The 20,699-nt window shown below is 40.3% G+C and overlaps 1 protein-coding gene across 1 annotated transcript in view; it reads left to right on the forward strand.

Moving 5' to 3' along the window:
- The window catches only part of AGBL4 (AGBL carboxypeptidase 4), a 2,899,935-nt gene that overhangs the window by 1,755,178 nt on the left and 1,124,058 nt on the right, over window positions 1-20,699 (forward strand). Inside the window, exon 6 of the mRNA XM_073642636.1 lies at window positions 12,435-12,474. Coding sequence (XP_073498737.1) covers window positions 12,435-12,474 — 40 coding nt within the window. The remainder of the gene's footprint in view (window positions 1-12,434; window positions 12,475-20,699) is intronic.

Consider the following 20,699-nt stretch of genomic DNA (forward strand, 5'->3'; position numbering starts at 1 on the left):
TATAAGGAAAAATAACACACAACTAGAGGACTATAATATACAAGCCAAAGTCCTTATAGATCGGTTTAAAACAAAAAAGTACCCCAAAAAACTAATTTCAGCAGCATATGAAACCAATAGAAAAAAGACACAGAAGGATTGCCTTTTGGCAATGAAAAATAAGTCAAATAAGACAGAAAAAATTAAGGAAAAGAGTAAGGAACACAAATTAGAAACAGATACTACTTTAAAATTCCCCAATGACAGTACAAGGTTCACAAAAAATCCTTTACAACCTAATAAATGGAAATTTAACTTCATCACAGCCTATAATAAGGAAAATTTAAATGTCAGAAAAATACTCAGTAAATATTGGTATATTCTGCAACAAGATCCTCTTCTAAGAGAATCCCTACCTGAAAGACCAGGGATCACCTTTAGAAGAGGGAAAACCATCAGGAATTTGATAGCTCCAAGCCGACTTAAAAACATCCCCACTTCATCTGAACGAAAAAGATTCAATATAACCAAAACAGTGGGAGTATTCAAATGTAGAAAAAAACTGTGCAACTGTTGCAGATGTATATCACACGGCTGCAAAGAGATTATTTCTCATAGTACAGGTGAAAAATTTCCAATTTGCCAGTATCTCACCTGTCAAACAGACTACGTTATATACGTATTACTTGCAAATGCGGTTTACAATACGTCGGCCGTACCATAAGAAAAGTGCAAAATCGCCTTAGTGGACACCGTCACAATGCTAAAATAGGGCTTTTAACACATAGCCTATCACGCCACCTATTGCAGTACCACGGGGGGAAATTTGAAGTTCAAATAACCCCCGTAGAATCCATACCAGTCTCCACCCAGAATAGAATTGAAACGCTGAATAGAAAGGAATCCTTCTGGATTTATCGCATGCGGTGTCTACAGCCAGAGGGATTAAATGACAGAATTGAATATATTTGATAGAAAAACAAAGTTGAACAGGCAGAACCACACTGAGTTCACTTCACATTAGAGGACCTTGAATATATTAACAATAAACATATATTTAGTAGTCATTAAATAGAGAAATAATAACCATACTGAAGATCAGTAAGAACAACATAATATTACTATTAATTTGATTTTCCTCTTAAATACAATCTGTTAATAGTGAGCGACAGTGGTACTAGATCTGCATATAGAGGAGAAAAACATTCTTCTTAATATTTTAACCAAAAACAGGTTTTTATTTCTTCTTAATTATTTAAGAAAGTATTGTGTGTGTCTTTTTCTTTCCCTTATTATATTATATTATTTTATTTTTTTCTTTTTTTTTTTTTTTGTTTGTTTTTTTTTTTTTTTTTTTTTTTTTTTTATTTATTTATTTGTTTTTTTTTGTTTTTTTTTTTATTTATTTTTTTTTTTTTTTATTTTATTTTTTTTATTTTTTTTTTTTATTTTTATTTTTTTTATTTTTTTATTTATTTATTATTTTTTTTTTTTTGTGTTGTTTCTTTTGTTGAGGTTGTTGTTGCTGTATTTTTATAGTTGTTGTTGCTGTATTTTCATTTGATTTTAATTGATTTTACTCTAGTAGAGACAACCTTAGATTGCATGATTAACTAACCACATGCATAAACCAACTCAATTAACATGATTAATTAACTGGGCGGTCCATGACCCTAACGAACCTGACCAGTGCTCTATATAATGAAGAGACTCTCCATAAGCATGACTATGAAATTGTACCTGATGAAGACTCTGTAATGAGTAGAAACGCGTTGTACATTGCTATTTTATATTCCAATCAATAAATTCTGAATGAAAATATCCACTGGGCCCTATTTGGAAGCGCCGCGATATACAAACCGGAATTTATCGAACCGATCTACTGATGGAGGTCAGTATAGATGGACTAATAGACCAAGTCCCACACACTGCTAGAAGCCCAAATATTTTTTCAGAGCTAGATGCAGAAAAAAATTATTTTTAATTTGCAACCTGATGGAGGTCAGTATAGATGGACTAATAGAACAAGTCCCACACGCTGCTAGAAGCCCAAATATTTTTTCAGAGATAAATGAAGAAAAAAATTATTTTTAATTTGCAACCTGATGGAGGTCAGTATAGATGGACTAATAGACCAAGTCCCACACACTGCTAGAAGCCCAAATATTTTTTCAGAGCTAGATGCAGAAAAAAATTATTTTTAATTTGCAACCTGATGGAGGTCAGTATAGATGGACTAATAGACCAAGTCCCACACACCGCTAGAAGCCCAAATATTTTTTCAGAGCTAGATGCAGAAAAAAATTATTTTTAATTTGCAACCTGATGTAGGTCAGTATAGATGGACTAATAGACCAAGTCCCACACACTGCTAGAAGCCCAAATATTTTTTCAGAGGTAGATGCAGAAAAAAATTATTTTTAATTTGCAACCTGATGGAGGTCAGTATAGATGGACTAATAGACCAAGTCCCACACACCGCTAGAAGCCCAAATATTTTTTCAGAGCTAGATGCAGAAAAAAATTATATTCAGTTTGCAACCTGATGGAGGTCAGTATAGATGGACTAATAGAATGATGCTATGCCCAAAAGATTTTACTTCACTAGGTGCAGTAAAAAATTGGTATTCTATACACAGGTGTTATATCTTGCAACACAGATAGGCTACTCCACTGACTAACACACTCTGCAATAGGCCAAAAAGGATTAGCTTTGCTAGATTCAGCCAAATGCTGTGAAAAAAACTTGCACAGCACTGGCACAGACCTGCCTGGCAAAAACTGATAGGAACTCATGTAACCTAGTCCTGAAAAGGACTCCAATTACAATTAGTCTTTACTCCCACAACCGATCTATTTAAGAGCACAGACCTCCCTGATAAAAGTCGTAGGAAATGCTGTAACCTAGTCCTTAAAAGGACTGCAATCACAACTATTCCCTACTCCCAAGCTATCTGTATATTTGTGCGAAAATTGGCTTGAAATTAACAAGGTATAGCACACACAGCAACAGCGGTGCCGTCTAACACGCAGCTGCAGCAGTGAGAAAATGGTGGCGACGGGGAAAATGGCTTGGTCTTATAGGGCAAGGACATGTGACATACACTGCCAATCACACATGCCCTTGCTTGTGTGAAAAAAAGCACTTCGCTCCGTGTGTGCGCTGCTGATAGGCTGACAGATTGCACCTCCCCACTGCAAATGCGGGAAAGAGAAAAAAAAATGGAGATCTTCATTGTTCCTGCAGAGATCCATCCCCTGCCCCTCCCCCCGCCCCGCTGTACACTCAAACTGCGTATTAACATTAATTTTCATCATTACTGAGAAAAAATCCAGTTATGATTTTGGTGCACGAACAGTTATCGAACATAACCTCGAACAGCCGAATTTTTCTCAAATTGTTCGTGTTCGCCGACCGGCTCGAACACCGCCCAAAACAGCTCGAATTTGAGATTGGCGAACAGTTCGAGTAGAACAACGCTCATCTCTAGTAGGTACGACCTGTGATGGCTGAGCCTCCAGGTAGGCTAGCAGGCAGATGGTAGATGTGTGCTCCCAGGTGAGCAAGCGAGAGTCTCTGGATAAACGGGTGGTCACAGCATGTGACGGCGGAGCCTCCAGGTAGGCCAACAGGCAGGCAGCAGATGAGCGCTCCCAGGTGAGCGGGCAGGAGTCTCTGGAATGGCAGGTGGTCACAGCACGTGACGGCGGAGCCTCCAGGTAGGCCAACAGACAGGCAGCAGATGTGCGCTCCCAGGTGAGCGGGCAGGAGTCTCTGGAGAGGCAGGTGGTCACAGCACGTGACGGCGGAGCCTCCAGGTAGGCTAGCAGGCAGGTAGCAGATGTGCGCTCCCAGGTGAGCGGGCTGGAGTCTCTGGAATGGCAGGTGGTCACAGCACGTGACGGCGGAGCCTCCAGGTAGGCTAGCAGGCAGGTAGCAGATGTGCGCTCCCAGGTGAGCGGGCAAGCTGGTCCATAGACAGACTGACAGGGGTAGGAAGGCAGACCGTCGGACCTCAGGCTAGCAAGCAGGTAGGAGGAATGTCAGGCAGGAAACAGACAGCAAACTGGCAGGTTTCTGGCAGGTAACTGACAGGTAACTGGCAACGGGACCTGAGGGCTGAAGCAGAGTAGTGAACAGTGCAACAACATTGCTCGGGCACCTCCATTTTGGAGGAGGTGCCTTATATATGGTGAAGTCCTCCGGCCATTGGCCGGGGACTCCTTAGGACGGCGCGCGCGGCCCCTTTAAGAGGGAGGGAGCGCGCGCCCTAAGCACAGTGGCCGGGAAGGAGCGCGCGCTGCCAGTAGAGCGGGAGGAGGACGCCGGGCTCGGAGCAGAGGGGTGAGGGGAACAGCGTCCCTGCCTAGCAGAGGGCAGGGACGCCGGCACTACACTTTCCATCTTCCCATCCATCCCTCCATCCATCCATCCATCCATCCCTCGACCAATCTATCCCTCTTTCCATCCACCCATCTATCCATCCATTCATCTTTCCATCCTTCCATTCATCTTTCCATCCACCCATCTTTCCATTCATTCATCCATCTTTCCATTCATCCATCTCTCCATCCATCCATCTTGCCATCCATCATCTATTTTTCGATCCATCCATCCATCCATTCATCCATCAATTTTGCCATCCACCATCTATCTTTTCATTTATCCATCCATCCATGAATCTTTCCATCTTGCCATCCATCCATCTTTCCATCCATCCATCTTTCCATCCTTCCATCCATCCATCTTTCCATCCATTCATCCCTCTTTCCCTCCATCCATCCATCTTGCCATTCATTATCTATCTTTCCATTCATCCATCCATCCATGGATCTTTCCATCTTGTCATCCACTCATCTATCTTTCCATCCATTTTTCCATACATCCATCTTTCCATCCATACATCCATCTATTTTTCCATCCATCCATCCATCCATCCATCCATCCATTCATCCATTTTGCTATTCATCATCTATCTTTCCATTAATCCATCCACCTATGGATATTTCCATCTTGCCATCTTTCCATCTATATATCCTTCCATCCATCCAACCATCCATCCATCTTTCCATCCACATTCACATATTGTTCTGTATTCTATCTATATGGAATATAGATTACCTGTTGCATCCAGCACCTGACTTCCAATGAGTGGAGACGTTGCGATACTGTTCATTCATTGCTTTTGAAGTCATAATACAGCTGGGTAGATACTCTCAACTGTACTCAGAACACGACCCATCACTTTCCACTCACTGGTGGTCAGACGTCACACGGAATGTGTAATCCAAAGAACCTCTCTTCTGGAAATAGGTGGGATTCCCAGAAGTGGGATCTGCATCAATCGAACATGTATGTCGCATCCATTAATCCTGGCCAAATAGCCAAGTCGCCAAACTTGCAGGACCCTCCACCATGCTTCACTGTTCCTGTACACTCATTATTGTACCACTCTTCAGGCCTTCAAGAACAAATTGCTTTGTGTTACAGCCAAATATTTCACATTTTCACACAGCAGTCCAGAGCACTTGCTGCCATTTTTTTGCAACCAAGTTCCTATGCTTTTGTCCATAGTTGAGTCACTTGGCCTTGTTTCTTTGAGGAAGGTTTGGTTTTTGGCAACAATGGTCCAATGAAGACCACTTCTGGCCAGACTTCTCCGAACAGTAGATGGATGTAGTTCAGGCACACTTGTTGCTGCCAGTTCTGAGCTGGTGGCACTGCTGGACATCTTCTGATTTTGAAGGGAGGTCAGTGTGATGTGTCCATCATCTCCTGCACTAAAAATCCTTGGCTGACCACTTCATCTATGGTCCTCAACATCACCCATTTCTTGGTGCTTCTTCAAAAGAGATTGAACATCACATCTTGAAACAACAGTCTGCTTTTAAATATTTGCTTTTGGAGAGATCTTGCTGATGCAGTATAACTGTTTGTGTCTTGTTGCAGTGCTCAGTCTTGTTATGGTGTACAACCTGTGACATGAAACTGTCTTCCACAACCCACAGTTTAGCTGTTTCTCACACAGTTTTAAGCCTCCTACACAACTGTCTCTGTTTCAGTGAATAACTGTGTTACAACCCACATGTGAAAATGATGATTATTATCACCTGCTTGGTATACTTGGTTACTCATACACCGACTATAATCCTAGAAAATCCCTCACTTTGTGTAACGTGTACCTTGAATAACTTATGCTGTTTTGAAGGTAATGAAGAGTGACCACACCAAATATTGATAGATATTTAGATTTCTATTGTCTTCATTCACTTTGCATTTTGTAAATGAATAAAAATAAACTATTAACACTTCTATTTTTTTTTTTTTTAAATCATTCTTACTTTGCAGATTTTTTTTACAGCTGCCTAAAACTTTTGCACTAATGGAGTATTGGTGTGCACTGTTATTTATGGGTTGAAGCAAGGATGATCCCGATACTCAGTAGAGAGTAGAATCAACCGCACTCTTTCTTTTGATGCTTAAAAGTGAGATACTTTATTGGTAAATCAAGCGCGAAGTACATAATTATGTGGGAACAGAGGCGACTTTGTTTTCACAATGTTTACAGTATAGTTTGTGCTTCATATACCAAGAAAGTATCTCACCTATAGGCATCAAAAGAAAGAGTCCGGTTGATTCTACTCTCTACTAAAACTTTTGCACAGTATTTTATATGCCATAAATGTCTTATGTGAGACAACCCTTTTAAGCTCAGTCTAAAAACAGTCTAAAATTAAAGAGCTAGTAATATGTCAGTGCGTTCCTTTGAATGGTCACTGTCATTGTACAAGAGAATCTAAGAAACTTTGTAATATACGCTATATCCTCCTAAACTCCTCATTTACATGAAAGCAAGAGGAACTGACAGCTCACTGAGGGATCAGATTACAGCTGCCTATTGCAGTCTATGGAAACGGGAGTGAGAGGAGCACAGTGGAGAGAGAGAGAGAGAGAGACATAGAGACACACAAAGGGTGCTGCTGCTTTCTATTAAATGTTTTCATCAGCCCAAAGCTGGATTCACAGCTACACTGCTCAGTTCTACTGTATAATGTCCTCCATGCTGCTGATGCTTCTGAACATGTGCTATAGAAAGACAGAAGAGCGGGTGCCCTTCATGTCTGTGTGTACAGTATATTTGAAACATATTCCATTGACTAACTTAAAGAAAATTAAAGATAAAGGCTGCAAAGAGGAACACAGTGAAAAAACAAGATACAAGTAATAAAAGGGGTTACACCTATTGTATATCATAATGACAGGCATTCTGTTATGTTTTGCTACCAGAGCTAAGGAAAGAGAGGAGATCTGTCCCTATGATAGAACTCAGCTTAATCCCTACGATGTAACAGGGGACCTGATCCTGCGATCAGACCTGCTAAAGTCCTAAGCTAGTCTGTACGGAGACCTATAGATGTGGGGAAGGAATCCCTACAAGTACTAAGGACTGGGAGGAAAAAGGGACACCTCCTAACAGAAATAGTAGCAGACAGACGAACAAACAAAATATATAGAACAAAGAGGTCCGTAGACCAAGCAAACTAACAGAGTTAGATACAGAGCACAGGCTAGCTAGAAAGTAGTTAAACAATGAAGTCCAGCAAAGCCAGAAGGGCGGAGCAGGATTAAATAGGCCAACAAGGTCATGTGACCAGCAAAGGGAAAAAAAACTAAGAGCAAGGTTCTAACAGTACCCCCCCTTCTAAGAGGATCCTCCGGATCCCCTAGGACCAGGCTTATCAGGAAATCTCCTGTGAAACGCTCTGATAAGTCTGGACGCGGAAACATCATCCGACCTCACCCAAGAGTTATCCTCGGGTCCGAAACCTTTCCAGGCCACAAGATACTGCAAACTACCTCTATACTGTCTAGAGTTAAGGATGCGAGAAATTTCATATTCCCCGTCCTCCACCACCGGAGGAACAGAGGCAGAGGCGTCACAATCCGATGCAACAGCTTTTTTCAACAGAGAGACATGAAATACCGGATTAATTCTCCAGGAGGTAGGAACCTCCAACCTAACAGCAGATTGGTTGACAACCTGAAGCACCTTAAAGGGCCCTACAAACTTGGGACCCAATTTCTTAGAAGGAATCCTCAACCGCAGATTCCTAGAGGACAACCAAACCATGTCACCAACAGCGAACAAAACCTCCTGTCGTTTCCTATCAAAGTAGTCCTTAGATTTTCTGTTGGCCTCCTGAAGATTACCACGCACATCCGTCCAAACTCTCTCCAAATCACCGGAAAAATTCTCCTCCTCAGGCACGGCAGATCCCAACTTGGAGAACGACCCAAACGACGGATGTCTCCCAGAACAACAAAAAAAAGGCAAACAACCAGCAGAAGAAGATGTATGATTGTTCAGAGCAAATTCAGCAAGTGGCAGAAACTCAGACGACCCCTCTTGATTGTCTGCCACAAAACAACGCACGAACTGCTCAACATCCTGGTTTTTCCTTTCTGTCTGGCCATTAGATTCAGGATGATATCCGGACGAGAACGATAAATGAACTCCCAACCTGTCACAAAAGGCACGCCAAAAACGAGCCACGAACTGAGGACCCCTATCAGAAACAATGTCAGTAGGAACGCCATGAAGTCTGACAATTTCCTTGACAAAGGCCTTAGCGAGAGTTTTAGCGCAGGGCAGTTTGACGAAGGGAACCAAGTGACACATCTTGCTAAAACGGTCCACGACCACCCAGATGACAGTAAAACCCTCAGAGGGGGGAAGGTCAGTTATAAAGTCCATAGCCAAATGTGTCCAAGGAGCACTGGGAACCTCCAAAGGACAAAGCAACCCCGCAGCAGGAGTATGTGAGGACTTAGATCTAGCACATATAGTACATTGACGCACCCACTTAATGACTTCCTTCTGCCATCCAGGCCACCAAAAACTGCGACCCACCAGTCTCTTGGTCTCAGAGATTCCGGGATGACCTGCCAACCGAGATTCGTGACACTCAACAAACAAATCTCTCCTAAAGGTCCCAGGCACAAACAACCTCCCATGAGGAGTGTTAGATGGGGCATTCTCCTGTGCTTTAAGAATCTCATCTTCCAAAACGGAGTCCAAAGCAGCTATCACAACACCTTCTTGTAAAATGTTCTCCTCTTTCTCAGCACCGACTATGGGAGAAAAACTGCGAGACAAGGCATCCGCCTTAACATTCTTAGTACCAGGGATGTAAGTAACGGAGAAATTAAACCGCGAGAAAAACAGTGCCCACCTAGCCTGACGGGCATTCAGGCGCTTGGCAGCATCAAGATATATCAGATTTTTATGATCCGTAAGAACCTGAACGGGAAATTCCGCACCTTCCAAGAAGTGGCGCCAGTGTTCAAATGCGAGTTTAATAGCCAATAATTCCCGATTACCAATATCGTAATTCAGTTCAGTCTCCGAAAATTTTTTTGAAAAAAAGGCACAGGGATGTAATCCATCCCCGTTATCCTGAGACAATACTGCGCCAACCCCAACAGAGGAAGCATCAACCTCAACCAAAAACGGCTTAGTCACATCAGGCTGCATAAGGATGGGAGCAGAGGTGAACCTCTCCTTGAGATACACAAAAGCTTCAATGGCCTCAGAAGACCACTGAACCGCATCAGCACCTTTCCTGGTGAGATCGGTCAGAGGTTTGACAATACTAGAAAATTTTTTTATGAATTTTCTGTAATAATTGGCAAAACCTAAAAACCTCTGTATCGATTTCAAACCAATAGGCCTAGGCCATTCCTGTACAGCTTGAACTTTAACCGGGTCCATCTCAAAACCTTCGCTGGAGATAATGTAACCCAAAAAACTAATTCTCTGTACAGCGAACTCACATTTCTCCAGCTTAGCAAAAAGCGAATTGTCCATTAATAACTGTAATACCTCACGTACGCTCCGCCAATGAGACTCCAGATCCGGCGAATAAATCAAAATGTCATCCAAATACACAACCACATTTTTGCCGATCAAAGGTCTAAGGATGTCATTAATAAGATTCTGAAAAAATGCAGGAGCATTAGTAAGACCAAAAGGCATAACCAGATTCTCAAAATGACCCACAGGAGTGTTAAAAGCAGTCTTCCATTCGTCACCCTCCTTCATGCGCAACAGATTGTATGCCCCCTTAAGGTCAATTTTAGAGAACCACTTGGCCCCCATTAACTGGTTAAACAGATCAGGAATCAATGGCAGTGGGTAAGGATTGCGTACAGTAATTTTGTTAATCTCACGAAAATCCAGAGAAGGACGTAAACCGCCGTCCTTTTTTTTTACAAAAAAAAATCCAACCGCCACAGGAGACTTAGAGGGCCTAATGTGACCGGCGGCCAAACTTGTCTGTATGTATTCCTCCAAAGCCTTCCTCTCAGGAATAGTAAGGTTAAATAAATGACTTTTAGGAAGAGTCGCTCCAGGGACAAATTCAATAGAACAATCATAGTCTCTATGGGGAGGCAAAACCTGCGATTCCTTCTCAGAAAAAACTCTCCAAAAATCCTGAATAGGAACAGGCAATTCTCCCCTATCCAAAGCTGCAATACGCCCGTTACAACACTTGTCATAACATTTATGGCTCCAGGATTTAATTTCACTGGTAGACCAATCCAGTACAGGATTGTGAAATTTTAACCAGGGCAATCCCAATATTACTGGAGAAGGCAAGTTATTCAAAACTACCAAATCCAATTTCTCGTGGTGAATAGTGAGAGGAAATTCACAGACCTTGAGAGTAATATTCTTCAAAGGGGAACCATCCACCATCCACCGAAACCACAGCAATGGGGGATGATAAAGGTTCGGGTTTTAAATTGAGTCTTTCCAAGAATCCCCCATCAATAACATTCAGAGTAGACCCACAATCAACAAACACCCGAAATTCCATTAATTTTTCCTGAGCAATTGTGGAAGCAGCTAAAAATACACCCTTGGAATTTAAACAGGCAATACGGGCATGACTGACCATTTTTTTTTCTTTCTTGATACGAAGCTCACAGTCTTTAATCAAATGACCAGATTTTCCGCAATAGAAACACAAGCCTTCAGAAAATCTGCGATCTTTTTCTTGAGAGCGAGGTGCCATCGCTCCAATCTCCATCGGTTCACCACTGTTAGTACACACATTCTCATAACCAGAAACTGACATAGCAGAGGATTTGCTCTCATTAACCCTTGCACGCAGTCTCCTATCCACCCGTATAGCTAATTGCATAGCCTGTTGCAAATCTTCAGGTGTAGGATAAGCAATTAGCAGGTCTTTAACCCTTTCACTGAGCCCAGCAAGAAATAGACTTTTCAGAGCAGAATCGTTCCACCCTGTTTGAGTAGACCATCGACGGAAATGAGTACAATATTTTTCCACATTACCTGATCCCTGTCTCAAACGTCTTAACTCAGTCTCAGCTGATGAGACACGATCAGGATCATCATATAATAGTCCCAAAGCAGAAAAAAAACTATCCACTGAACTGAAGCATGTATCACTAGGTTGCAAAGAAAAGGCCCACTCCTGAGGCTCTTTGCGCAAAAGTGACATTATAAACCCTATGCGCTGGGAATCATCCCCAGAGGACTTGGGTCTCAAACGAAAATACAATAAGCAAGCATTTTTAAATGAAAAAAATTCTCGGTGTTCACCAAAAAATAAATCCGGCAAACGTACCTTAGGCTCCAAGAAATGTGCTCCAGGACAGTTACTCACATGTTGACGGAGCTCAGTCACCTCCAAAGAGAGTCCCTGCAGGTGTTTAGCCAAATCCAGAACCGACACCATGATGGAACAGAAAAAATCCTTCCTTAGAGCATTTGCTGGGCTGGACTTACTGTTATGTTCTGCTACCAGAGCTAAGGAAAGAGAGGAGATCTGTCCCTACGATAGAACTCAGCTTTATCCCTACGATGTAACAGGGGACCTGATCCTGCGATCAGACCTGCTAAAGTCCTAAGCTAGTCTGTACGGAGACCTATAGATGTGGGGAAGGAATCCCTACAAGTACTAAGGACTGGGAGGAAAAAGGGACACCTCCTAACAGAAATAGTAGCAGACAGACAAACAAACAAAATATATAGAACATAGAGGTCCGTAGACCAAGCAAACTAACAGAGTTAGATACAGAGCACAGGCTAGCTAGAAAGTAGTTAAACAATGAAGTCCAGCAAAGCCAGAAGGGCGGAGCAGGATTAAATAGGCCAACAAGGTCATGTGACCAGCAAAGGAAAAAAAACCTAAGAGCAAGGTTCTAACACATTCTTTAATTCATTTTTGTTTTGCTTTTGTACATTCATTATATCTTCTTAAGACGTGATGTTATTTTATGGTATTCTAATGTGTAACTTATTTAGCTGGGTTAAAATGATTCAAAAATGATTTGAGAATATCCCCAGGACATTCTCACTTAGTATATATAGATATAGATATTATTTGAGTAACATACCATTTCTATTTTCTCTCTATTGCAGCAACAGCGAAGACTTGATCTCCTTACAATCACCAGCCCCGGTAAGTACCATTCTGAGAGAATGAACTATATTTCTATACCAATATTTAAGCAGCAAAGTGATATCTATGGGTTCATGGAGTGATGGGCTATTCATTGTTGGTGGCTTGGAATCTGATATCATTGATAATACAATATCGTTATTGTGTATAATTATTGACTACTGCTTTCCAGCTCATATCCTAAATTCAATACTCTGACACTATTGAAAACTATTTTGGTTGTTAAGGGGGTCTTCTTGGACTAGTTAATTGACATTCTTAGGATTGACCATAAATTTCAGATTGGTGGTGGTCCAACTCTAAGCACCCCCTACATACCTGTCTGGCATTACGGCTCAACCCTACATAAAAGATATGCATATTTTTTTGCACAGAATATTTTGTATTGTTTGTTTGCTTCTTAAGTGGAAAGTTAAGCAACTTTATATATGGTGTTCATTAAAAAAAATATTGCTGCTTTAGAGTGTCTGTAAGTCCTTTATCTAGCTGAGTGGTTTAACAAAAATGTTACAAATCCAACAGAGTTACTGCTTCTGGTTCTGATGGCTGTCTCTTCTTTCCCTTCTCTTAGTGTTAGAGATTGCAGAGTGTTCATTGTAAAAAAAAAATAAGCAACCAGCAATAGCAAGTTCAATTCGGTGTGTCAGAGTGGTCTCACACTCTCAAAAATCTCATATAAATTGAAACACTATGTACTTTAGGTAGTAAATAAAATATTGGGACTCTAGGATTATCAATGGACAACATTTTTTTCCCAACAAGCTGTCTATAATGGCAGATTTTTCACCTTCATCCAGGATAGAGTAAATTTCAGCCTTGACAAAAATGTACGAGTTTCTCCTGTGGATCTACCGCAATGTCCATTTAAGGTAGCAATATCAACCAAAAGTGAACTACTTTTTTTTCATATATCCTTGCTGAACTGTATTTGTGCACTTTGTTTGATAAAAAATATTTCTATTTGACGAATACATTTATCAGGTGTTTCAATTGATAAGAGATAGCTGAGTGGACAGGTGTGGACAGGGGAGAAAGCATGTACAGTCTTCAGCAGGGCCAAGAAAAGAAGGAGATAGGCACATGAAGAGGAAATAAGTAGAGATGAGCGTTGTTCTACTCGAACTGTTCGCCAATCTCAAATTCGAGCTGTTTTGGGCGGTGTTCGAGCCGTACGGCGAACACGAACAATTTGAGAAAAATTCGGCTGTTCGAGGTTATGTTCGATAACTGTTCGTGCACCAAAATCATAACTGGATTTTTTTCTCAGTAATGATGAAAATTAATGTTAATACGCAGTTTGAGTGTACAGCGGGGTGGGGGGAGGGGCAGGGGATGGATCTCTGCAGGAATAATGAAGATCTCCATTTTTTTTTCTCTTTCCGCATTTGCAGTGGGGAGGTGCAGTCTGTCAGCCTATCAGCAGCGCACACACGGAGCGAACTGCTGTTTTTCACACAAGCAAGGGCATGTGTCATTGGCAGTGTATGTCACATGTCCTTCCCCTATAAGACCAAGCCATTTTCCCCGTCGCCACCATTTTCTCACTGCTGCAGCTGCGTGTTAGACGGCACCGCTGTTGCTGTGTGTGCTATACCTTGTTAATTTCAAGCCAATTTTCGCACAAATCTACAGATAGCTTGGGAGTAGGGAATAGTTGTGATTGCAGTCCTTTTAAGGACTAGGTTACAGCATTTCCTACACTTTTATCAGGCAGGTCTGTGCTCTTAAATAGATAGATTGTGGGAGTAAAGACTAATTGTAATTGCAGTCCTTTTCAGGACTAGGTTACATCAGTTCCTATCAGTTTTTGCCAGGCAGGTCTGTGCCAGTGCTGTGCAAGTTTTTTTCACAGCATTTGGCTGAATCTAGCAAAGCTAATCCTTTTTGGCCTATTGCAGAGTGTGTTAGTCAGTGGAGTAGCCTATCTGTGTTGCAAGATATACCACCTGTGTATAGAATACCAATTTTTTTACTGCACCTAGTGAAGTAAAATTTTTTGGGCATAGCATCATTCTATTAGTCCATCTATACTGACCTCCATCAGGTTGCAAATTGAATATAACTTTTTTCTGCATCTAGCTCTGAAAAAATATTTGGGCTTCTAGCAGTGTGTGGGACTTGTTCTATTAGTCCATCTATACTGACCTCCATCAGGTTGCAAACTGAATATAATTTTTTTCTGCATCTAGCTCTGAAAAAATATTTGGCCTTCTAGCAGTGTGTGGGACTTTCTCTATTAGTCCATCTACACTGACCTCCATCAGGTTGCAAATTAAAAATAATTTTTTTCTGCATCTAGATCTGAAAAAATATTTGGCCTTCTAGCAGTGTGTGGGACTTTCTCTTTTAGTCCATCTATACTGACCTCCATCAGGTTGCAAATTAAAAATAATTTTTATCTGCATCTACCTCTGAAAAAATACAGTTATATGAAAAAGTTTGGGCACCCCTATTAATCTTAAGCTTAATGTTTTATAAAAATTGGTGTTTTTGCAACAGCTATTTCAGTTTGATATATGTAATAACTGTTGGACACAGTAATGTTTCTGCCTTGAAATGAGGTTTATTGTACTAACAGAAAATGTGCAATCTGCATTCAAACAAAATTTGACAGGTGCATAAGTATGGGCATCCTTATCATTTTCTTGTTTTAAATACTCCTACCTACTTTTTACTGACTTACTAAAGCACTTTTTTTGGTTTTGTAACCTCATTGAGCTTTGAACTTCATAGACAGGTGTATGCAATCATGAGAAAAGCTACTTAAAGTGGCCACTTGCAAGTTGTTCTCATGTTTAAATCTCCTCTGAAGAGTGGCATCATGGGCTCCTCAAAACAACTGTCAAATGATCTGAAAACAAAGATTATTCAACATAGTTGTTCAGGGGAAGGTTAAAAAAAGCTGTCTCAGAGATTTAACCTGTCAGTTTCCACTGTGAGGAACATAGTAAGGAAATGGAAGAACACAGGGACAGTTCTTGTTAAGGCCAGAAGTGGCAGGCCAAGAAAAACATCAGAAAGGGAGAGAAGAAGAATGGTGAGATCAGTCAAGGACAATCCTCAGACCACCTCCAGACAGCTGCAGCATCAACTTGCTGCAGATGGTGTCACTGTGCATCGGTCAACTATACAATGCACTTTGCACAAGGAGAAGCTGTATGGGAGAGTGATGCGAAAGAAGCCGTTTCTGCAAGCACGCCACAAACAGAGTCGGCTGAGGTATGGAAAAGCACATTTGGAGAAGCCAATTTCTTTTTGGAAGAAGGTCCTGTGGACTGATGAAACCAAGATTGAGTTGTTTGGTCATACAAAAAGGCATTATGCATGGCGGCAAAAAAACACAGCATTCCAAGAAAAACACTTGCTACCCACAGTAAAATTTGGTGGAGGTTCCATCATGCTTTGGGGCTGCGTGGCCAAAGCCGGCACCGGGAATCTTGTTAAAGTTGAGGGACGCATGGATTCCACTCAGTATCAGCAGATTCTTGACAATAATGTTCAAGAATCAGTGATAAAGTTGAAGTTATGCAGGGGATGGATCTTTCAGCAAGACAATGATCCAAAACACCGCTCCAAATCTTCTCAGGCATTCATGCAGAGGAACAATTACAATGTTCTGGAATGGCCATCCCAGTCCCCAGACCTGAATATCATTGAACATCTGTGGGATCATTTGAAGAGGGCTGTCCATGCTCGGTGACCATCAAACTTAACTGAACTGGAATTGTTTTGTAAAGAGGAATGGTCAAAAATACCTTCATCCAGGATCCAGGAACTCATTAAAATCTACAGGAAGCGACTAGAAGCTGTTATTTTTGCAAAAGGAGGATCTACTAAATATTAATGTCACTTTTCTGGTGAGGTGCCCATACTTATGCACCTGTCAAATTTTGCTTGAATGCAGATTGCACATTTTCTGTTAGTATAATAAACCTCATTTCAAGTCAGAAACATTACTGTGTCCAACAGTTATTACATATATCAAACTGAAATAGCTGTTGCAAAAACACCAATTTTTATAAAACATTAAGCTTAAGATTAATAGGGGTGCCCAAACTTTTTCATATAACTGTATGTGGGCTTCTAGCTGTGTGTGGGACTTGTTCTATTAGTCCATCTATACTGACCTCCATCAGGTTGCAAACTGAATATAATTTTTTTCTGCATCTAGCTCTGAAAAAATATTTGGCCTTCTAGCAGTGTGTGGGACTTTCTCTATTAGTCCATCTATACTGACCTCCATCAGGTTGCAAACTGAATATATTTTTTTTCTGCATCTACCTCTGAAAAAATATTGGGCTTCCAGCTGTGTGTGGGACTTGTTCTATTAATCCATCTATACAGACCTCCATCAGGTTGCAAACTGAATATATTTTTTTCTGCATCTACCTCTGAAAAAATATTGGGCTTCTAGCTGTGTGTGGGACTTGTTCTATTAATCCATCTATACAGGCCTCCATCAGGTTGCAAACTGAATATAATTTTTTTCTGCATCTAGCTCTGAAAAAATATTTGGCCTTCTAGCAGTGTGTGGGACTTTCTCTATTAGTCCATCTATACTGACCTCCATCAGGTTGCAAATTAAAAATAATTTTTATCTGCATCTAGCTCTGAAAAAATATTTGGCCTTCTAGCAGTGTGTGGGACTTTCTCTATTAGTCCATCTATACTGACCTCCATCAGGTTGCAAACTGAATATATTTTTTTTCTGCATCTACCTCTGAAAAAATATTGGGCTTCTAGCTGTGTGTGGGACTTGTTCTATTAATCCATCTATACAGACCTCCATCAGGTTGCAAACTGAATATAATTTTTTTCTGCATCTAGCTCTGAAAAAATAGTTGGCCTTCTAGCAGTGTTTGGGACTTTCTCTATTAGTCCATCTATACTGACCTCCATCAGGTTGCAAATTAAAAATAATTTTTATCTGCATCTAGCTCCGAAAAAATAATTGGCCTTCTAGCAGTGTGTGGGACTTTCTCTATTAGTCCATCTATACTGACCTCCATCAGGTTGCAAACTGAATACAATTTTTTTCTGCATCTAGCTCTGAAAAAATATTTGGCCTTCTAGTAGTGTGTGGGACTTTCTCTATTAGTCCATCTATACTGACCTCCATCAGGTTGCAAATTAAAAATAATTTTTATCTGCATCTAGCTCTGAAAAAATATTTGGCCTTCTAGCAGTGTGTGGGACTTTCTCTATTAGTGCATCTATACTGACCTCCATCAGGTTGCAAATTAAAAATAATTTTTATCTGCATCTACCTCTGAAAAAATATTTGGGCTTCTAGCTGTGTGTGGGACTTGTTCTATTAATCCATCTATACTGACCTCCATCAGGTTGCAAACTGAATATAATTTTTTTCTGCATCTAGCTCTGAAAAAATATTTGGCCTTCTAGCAGTGTGTGGGACTTTCTCTATTAGTCCATCTATACTGACCTCCATCAGGTTGCAAATTAAAAATAATTTTTATCTGCATCTAGTTCTGAAAAAATATTTGGCCTTCTAGCAGTGTTTGGGACTTTCTCTATTAGTCCATCTATACTGACCTCCATCAGGTTGCAAATTAAAAATAATTTTTATCTGCATCTAGCTCTGAAAAAATATTTGGCCTTCTAGCAGTGTGTGGGACTTTCTCTATTAGTCCATATATACTGACCTCCATCAGGTTGCAAACTAAAAATATTTTTATCTGCTTCTACCTCTGAAAAAATATTTGGGCTTCTAGCTGTGTGTGGGACTTGTTCTATTAGTCCATCTATACTGACCTCCATCAGGTTGCAAACTGAATATAATTTTTTTCTGCATCTAGCTCTGAAAAAATATTTGGCCTTCTAGCAGTGTGTGGGACTTTCTCTATTAGTCCATCTATACTGACCTCCATCAGGTTGCAAACTGAATATAATTTTTTTCTGCATCTACCTCTGAAAAAATATTTGGGTTTCTAGCAGTGTGTGGGACTTGTTCTATTAGTCCACCTATACTGACCTCCATCAGGTTGCAAATTCAAAATAATTTTTTGTCTGCATCTAGCTCTGAAAAAATATTTGGCCTTCTAGCAGTGTGTGGGACTTTCTCTATTAGTCCATCTATACTGACCTCCATCAGGTTGCAAACTGAATATAATTTTTTTCTGCATCTAGCTCTGAAAAAATATTTGGCCTTCTAGCAGTGTGTGGGACTTTCTCTATTAGTCCATCTATACTGACCTCCATCAGGTTGCAAACTGAATATATTTTTTTCTGCATCTACCTCTGAAAAAATATTGGGCTTCTAGCTGTGTGTGGGACTTGTTCTATTAATCCATCTATACAGACCTCCATCAGGTTGCAAACTGAATATATTTTTTTTCTGCATCTACCTCTGAAAAAATATTGGGCTTCTAGCTGTGTGTGGGACTTGTTCTATTAATCCATCTATACAGACCTCCATCAGGTTGCAAACTGAATATAATTTTTTTCTGCATCTAGCTCTGAAGAAATATTTGGCCTTCTAGCAGTGTGTGGGACTTTCTCTATTAGTCCATCTATACTGACCTCCATCAGGTTGCAAACTGAATATATTTTTTTTCTGCATCTACCTCTGAAAAAATATTGGGCTTCTAGCTGTGTGTGGGACTTGTTCTATTAAGCCATCTATACAGACCTCCATCAGGTTGCAAACTGAATATATTTTTTTTCTGCATCTACCTCTGAAAAAATATTGGGCTTCTAGCTGTGTGTGGGACTTGTTCTATTAATCCATCTATACAGACCGCCATCAGGTTGCAAACTGAATATAATTTTTTTCTGCATCTAGCTCTGAAAAAATAGTTGGCCTTCTAGCAGTGTGTGGGACTTTCTCTATTAGTCTATCTATACTGACCTCCATCAGGTTGCAAATTAAAAATAATTTTTATCTGCATCTAGCTCTGAAAAAATATTTGGCCTTCTAGCAGTTTGTGGGACTTTCTCTATTAGTCCATCTATACTGACCTCCATCAGGTTGCAAACTGAATATATTTTTTTTCTGCATCTACCTCTGAAAAAATATTGGGCTTCTAGCTGTGTGTGGGACTTGTTCTATTAATCCATCTATACAGACCTCCATCAGGTTGCAAACTGAATATATTTTTTATCTGCATCTACCTCTGAAAAAATATTGGGCTTCTAGCTGTGTGTGGGACTTGTTCTATTAATCCATCTATACAGACCTCCATCAGGTTGCAAACTGAATATATTTTTTATCTGCATCTACCTCTGAAAAAATATTGGGCTTCTAGATGTGTGTGGGACTTGTTCTATTAATCCATCTATACAGACCTCCATCAGGTTGCAAACTGAATATAATTTTTTTCTGCATCTAGCTCTGAAAAAATAGTTGGCCTTCTAGCAGTGTGTGGGACTTTCTCTATTAGTCCATCTATACTGACCTCCATCAGGTTGCAAATTAAAAATAATTTGTATCTGCATCTAGCTCTGAAAAAATATTTGGCCTTCTAGCAGTGTGTGGGACTTTCTCTATTAGTCCATCTATACTGACCTCCATCAGGTTGCAAATTAAAAATAATTTTTATCTGCATCTACCTCTGAAAAAATATTTGGGCTTCTAGCTGTGTGTGGGACTTGTTCTATTAGTCCATCTATACTGACCTCCATCAGGTTGCAAACTGAATATAATTTTTTTCTGCATCTAGCTCTGAAAAAATATTTGGCCTTCTAGTAGTGTGTGGGACTTTCTCTATTAGTCCATCTATACTGACCTCCATCAGGTTGCAAATTAAAAATAATTTTTATCTGCATCTAGCTCTGAAAAAATATTTGGCCTTCTAGCAGTGTGTGGGACTTTCTCTATTAGTCCATCTATACTGACCTCCATCAGGTTGCAAATTAAAAATAATTTTTATCTGCTTCTACCTCTGAAAATATATTTGGGCTTCTAGCTGTGTGTGGGACTTGTTCTATTAGTCCATCTATACTGACCTCCATCAGGTTGCAAACTGAATATAATTTTTTTCTGCATCTAGCTCTGAAAAAATATTTGGCCTTCTAGCAGTGTGTGGGACTTTCTCTACTAGTCCATCTATACTGACCTCCATTAGGTTGCAAACTGAATATATTTTTTTTCTGCATCTACCTCTGAAAAAATATTGGGCTTCTAGCTGTGTGTGGGACTTGTTCTATTAATCCATCTATACAGACCTCCATCAGGTTGCAAACTGAATATATTTTTTTTCTGCATC

The sequence above is a fragment of the Phyllobates terribilis genome, unplaced genomic scaffold (assembly GCF_046119375.1).
Source record: "Phyllobates terribilis strain yellow unplaced genomic scaffold, ASM4611937v1 Scaffold_8__6_contigs__length_399053987, whole genome shotgun sequence".
Lineage (NCBI taxonomy): Eukaryota > Metazoa > Chordata > Amphibia > Anura > Dendrobatidae > Phyllobates > Phyllobates terribilis.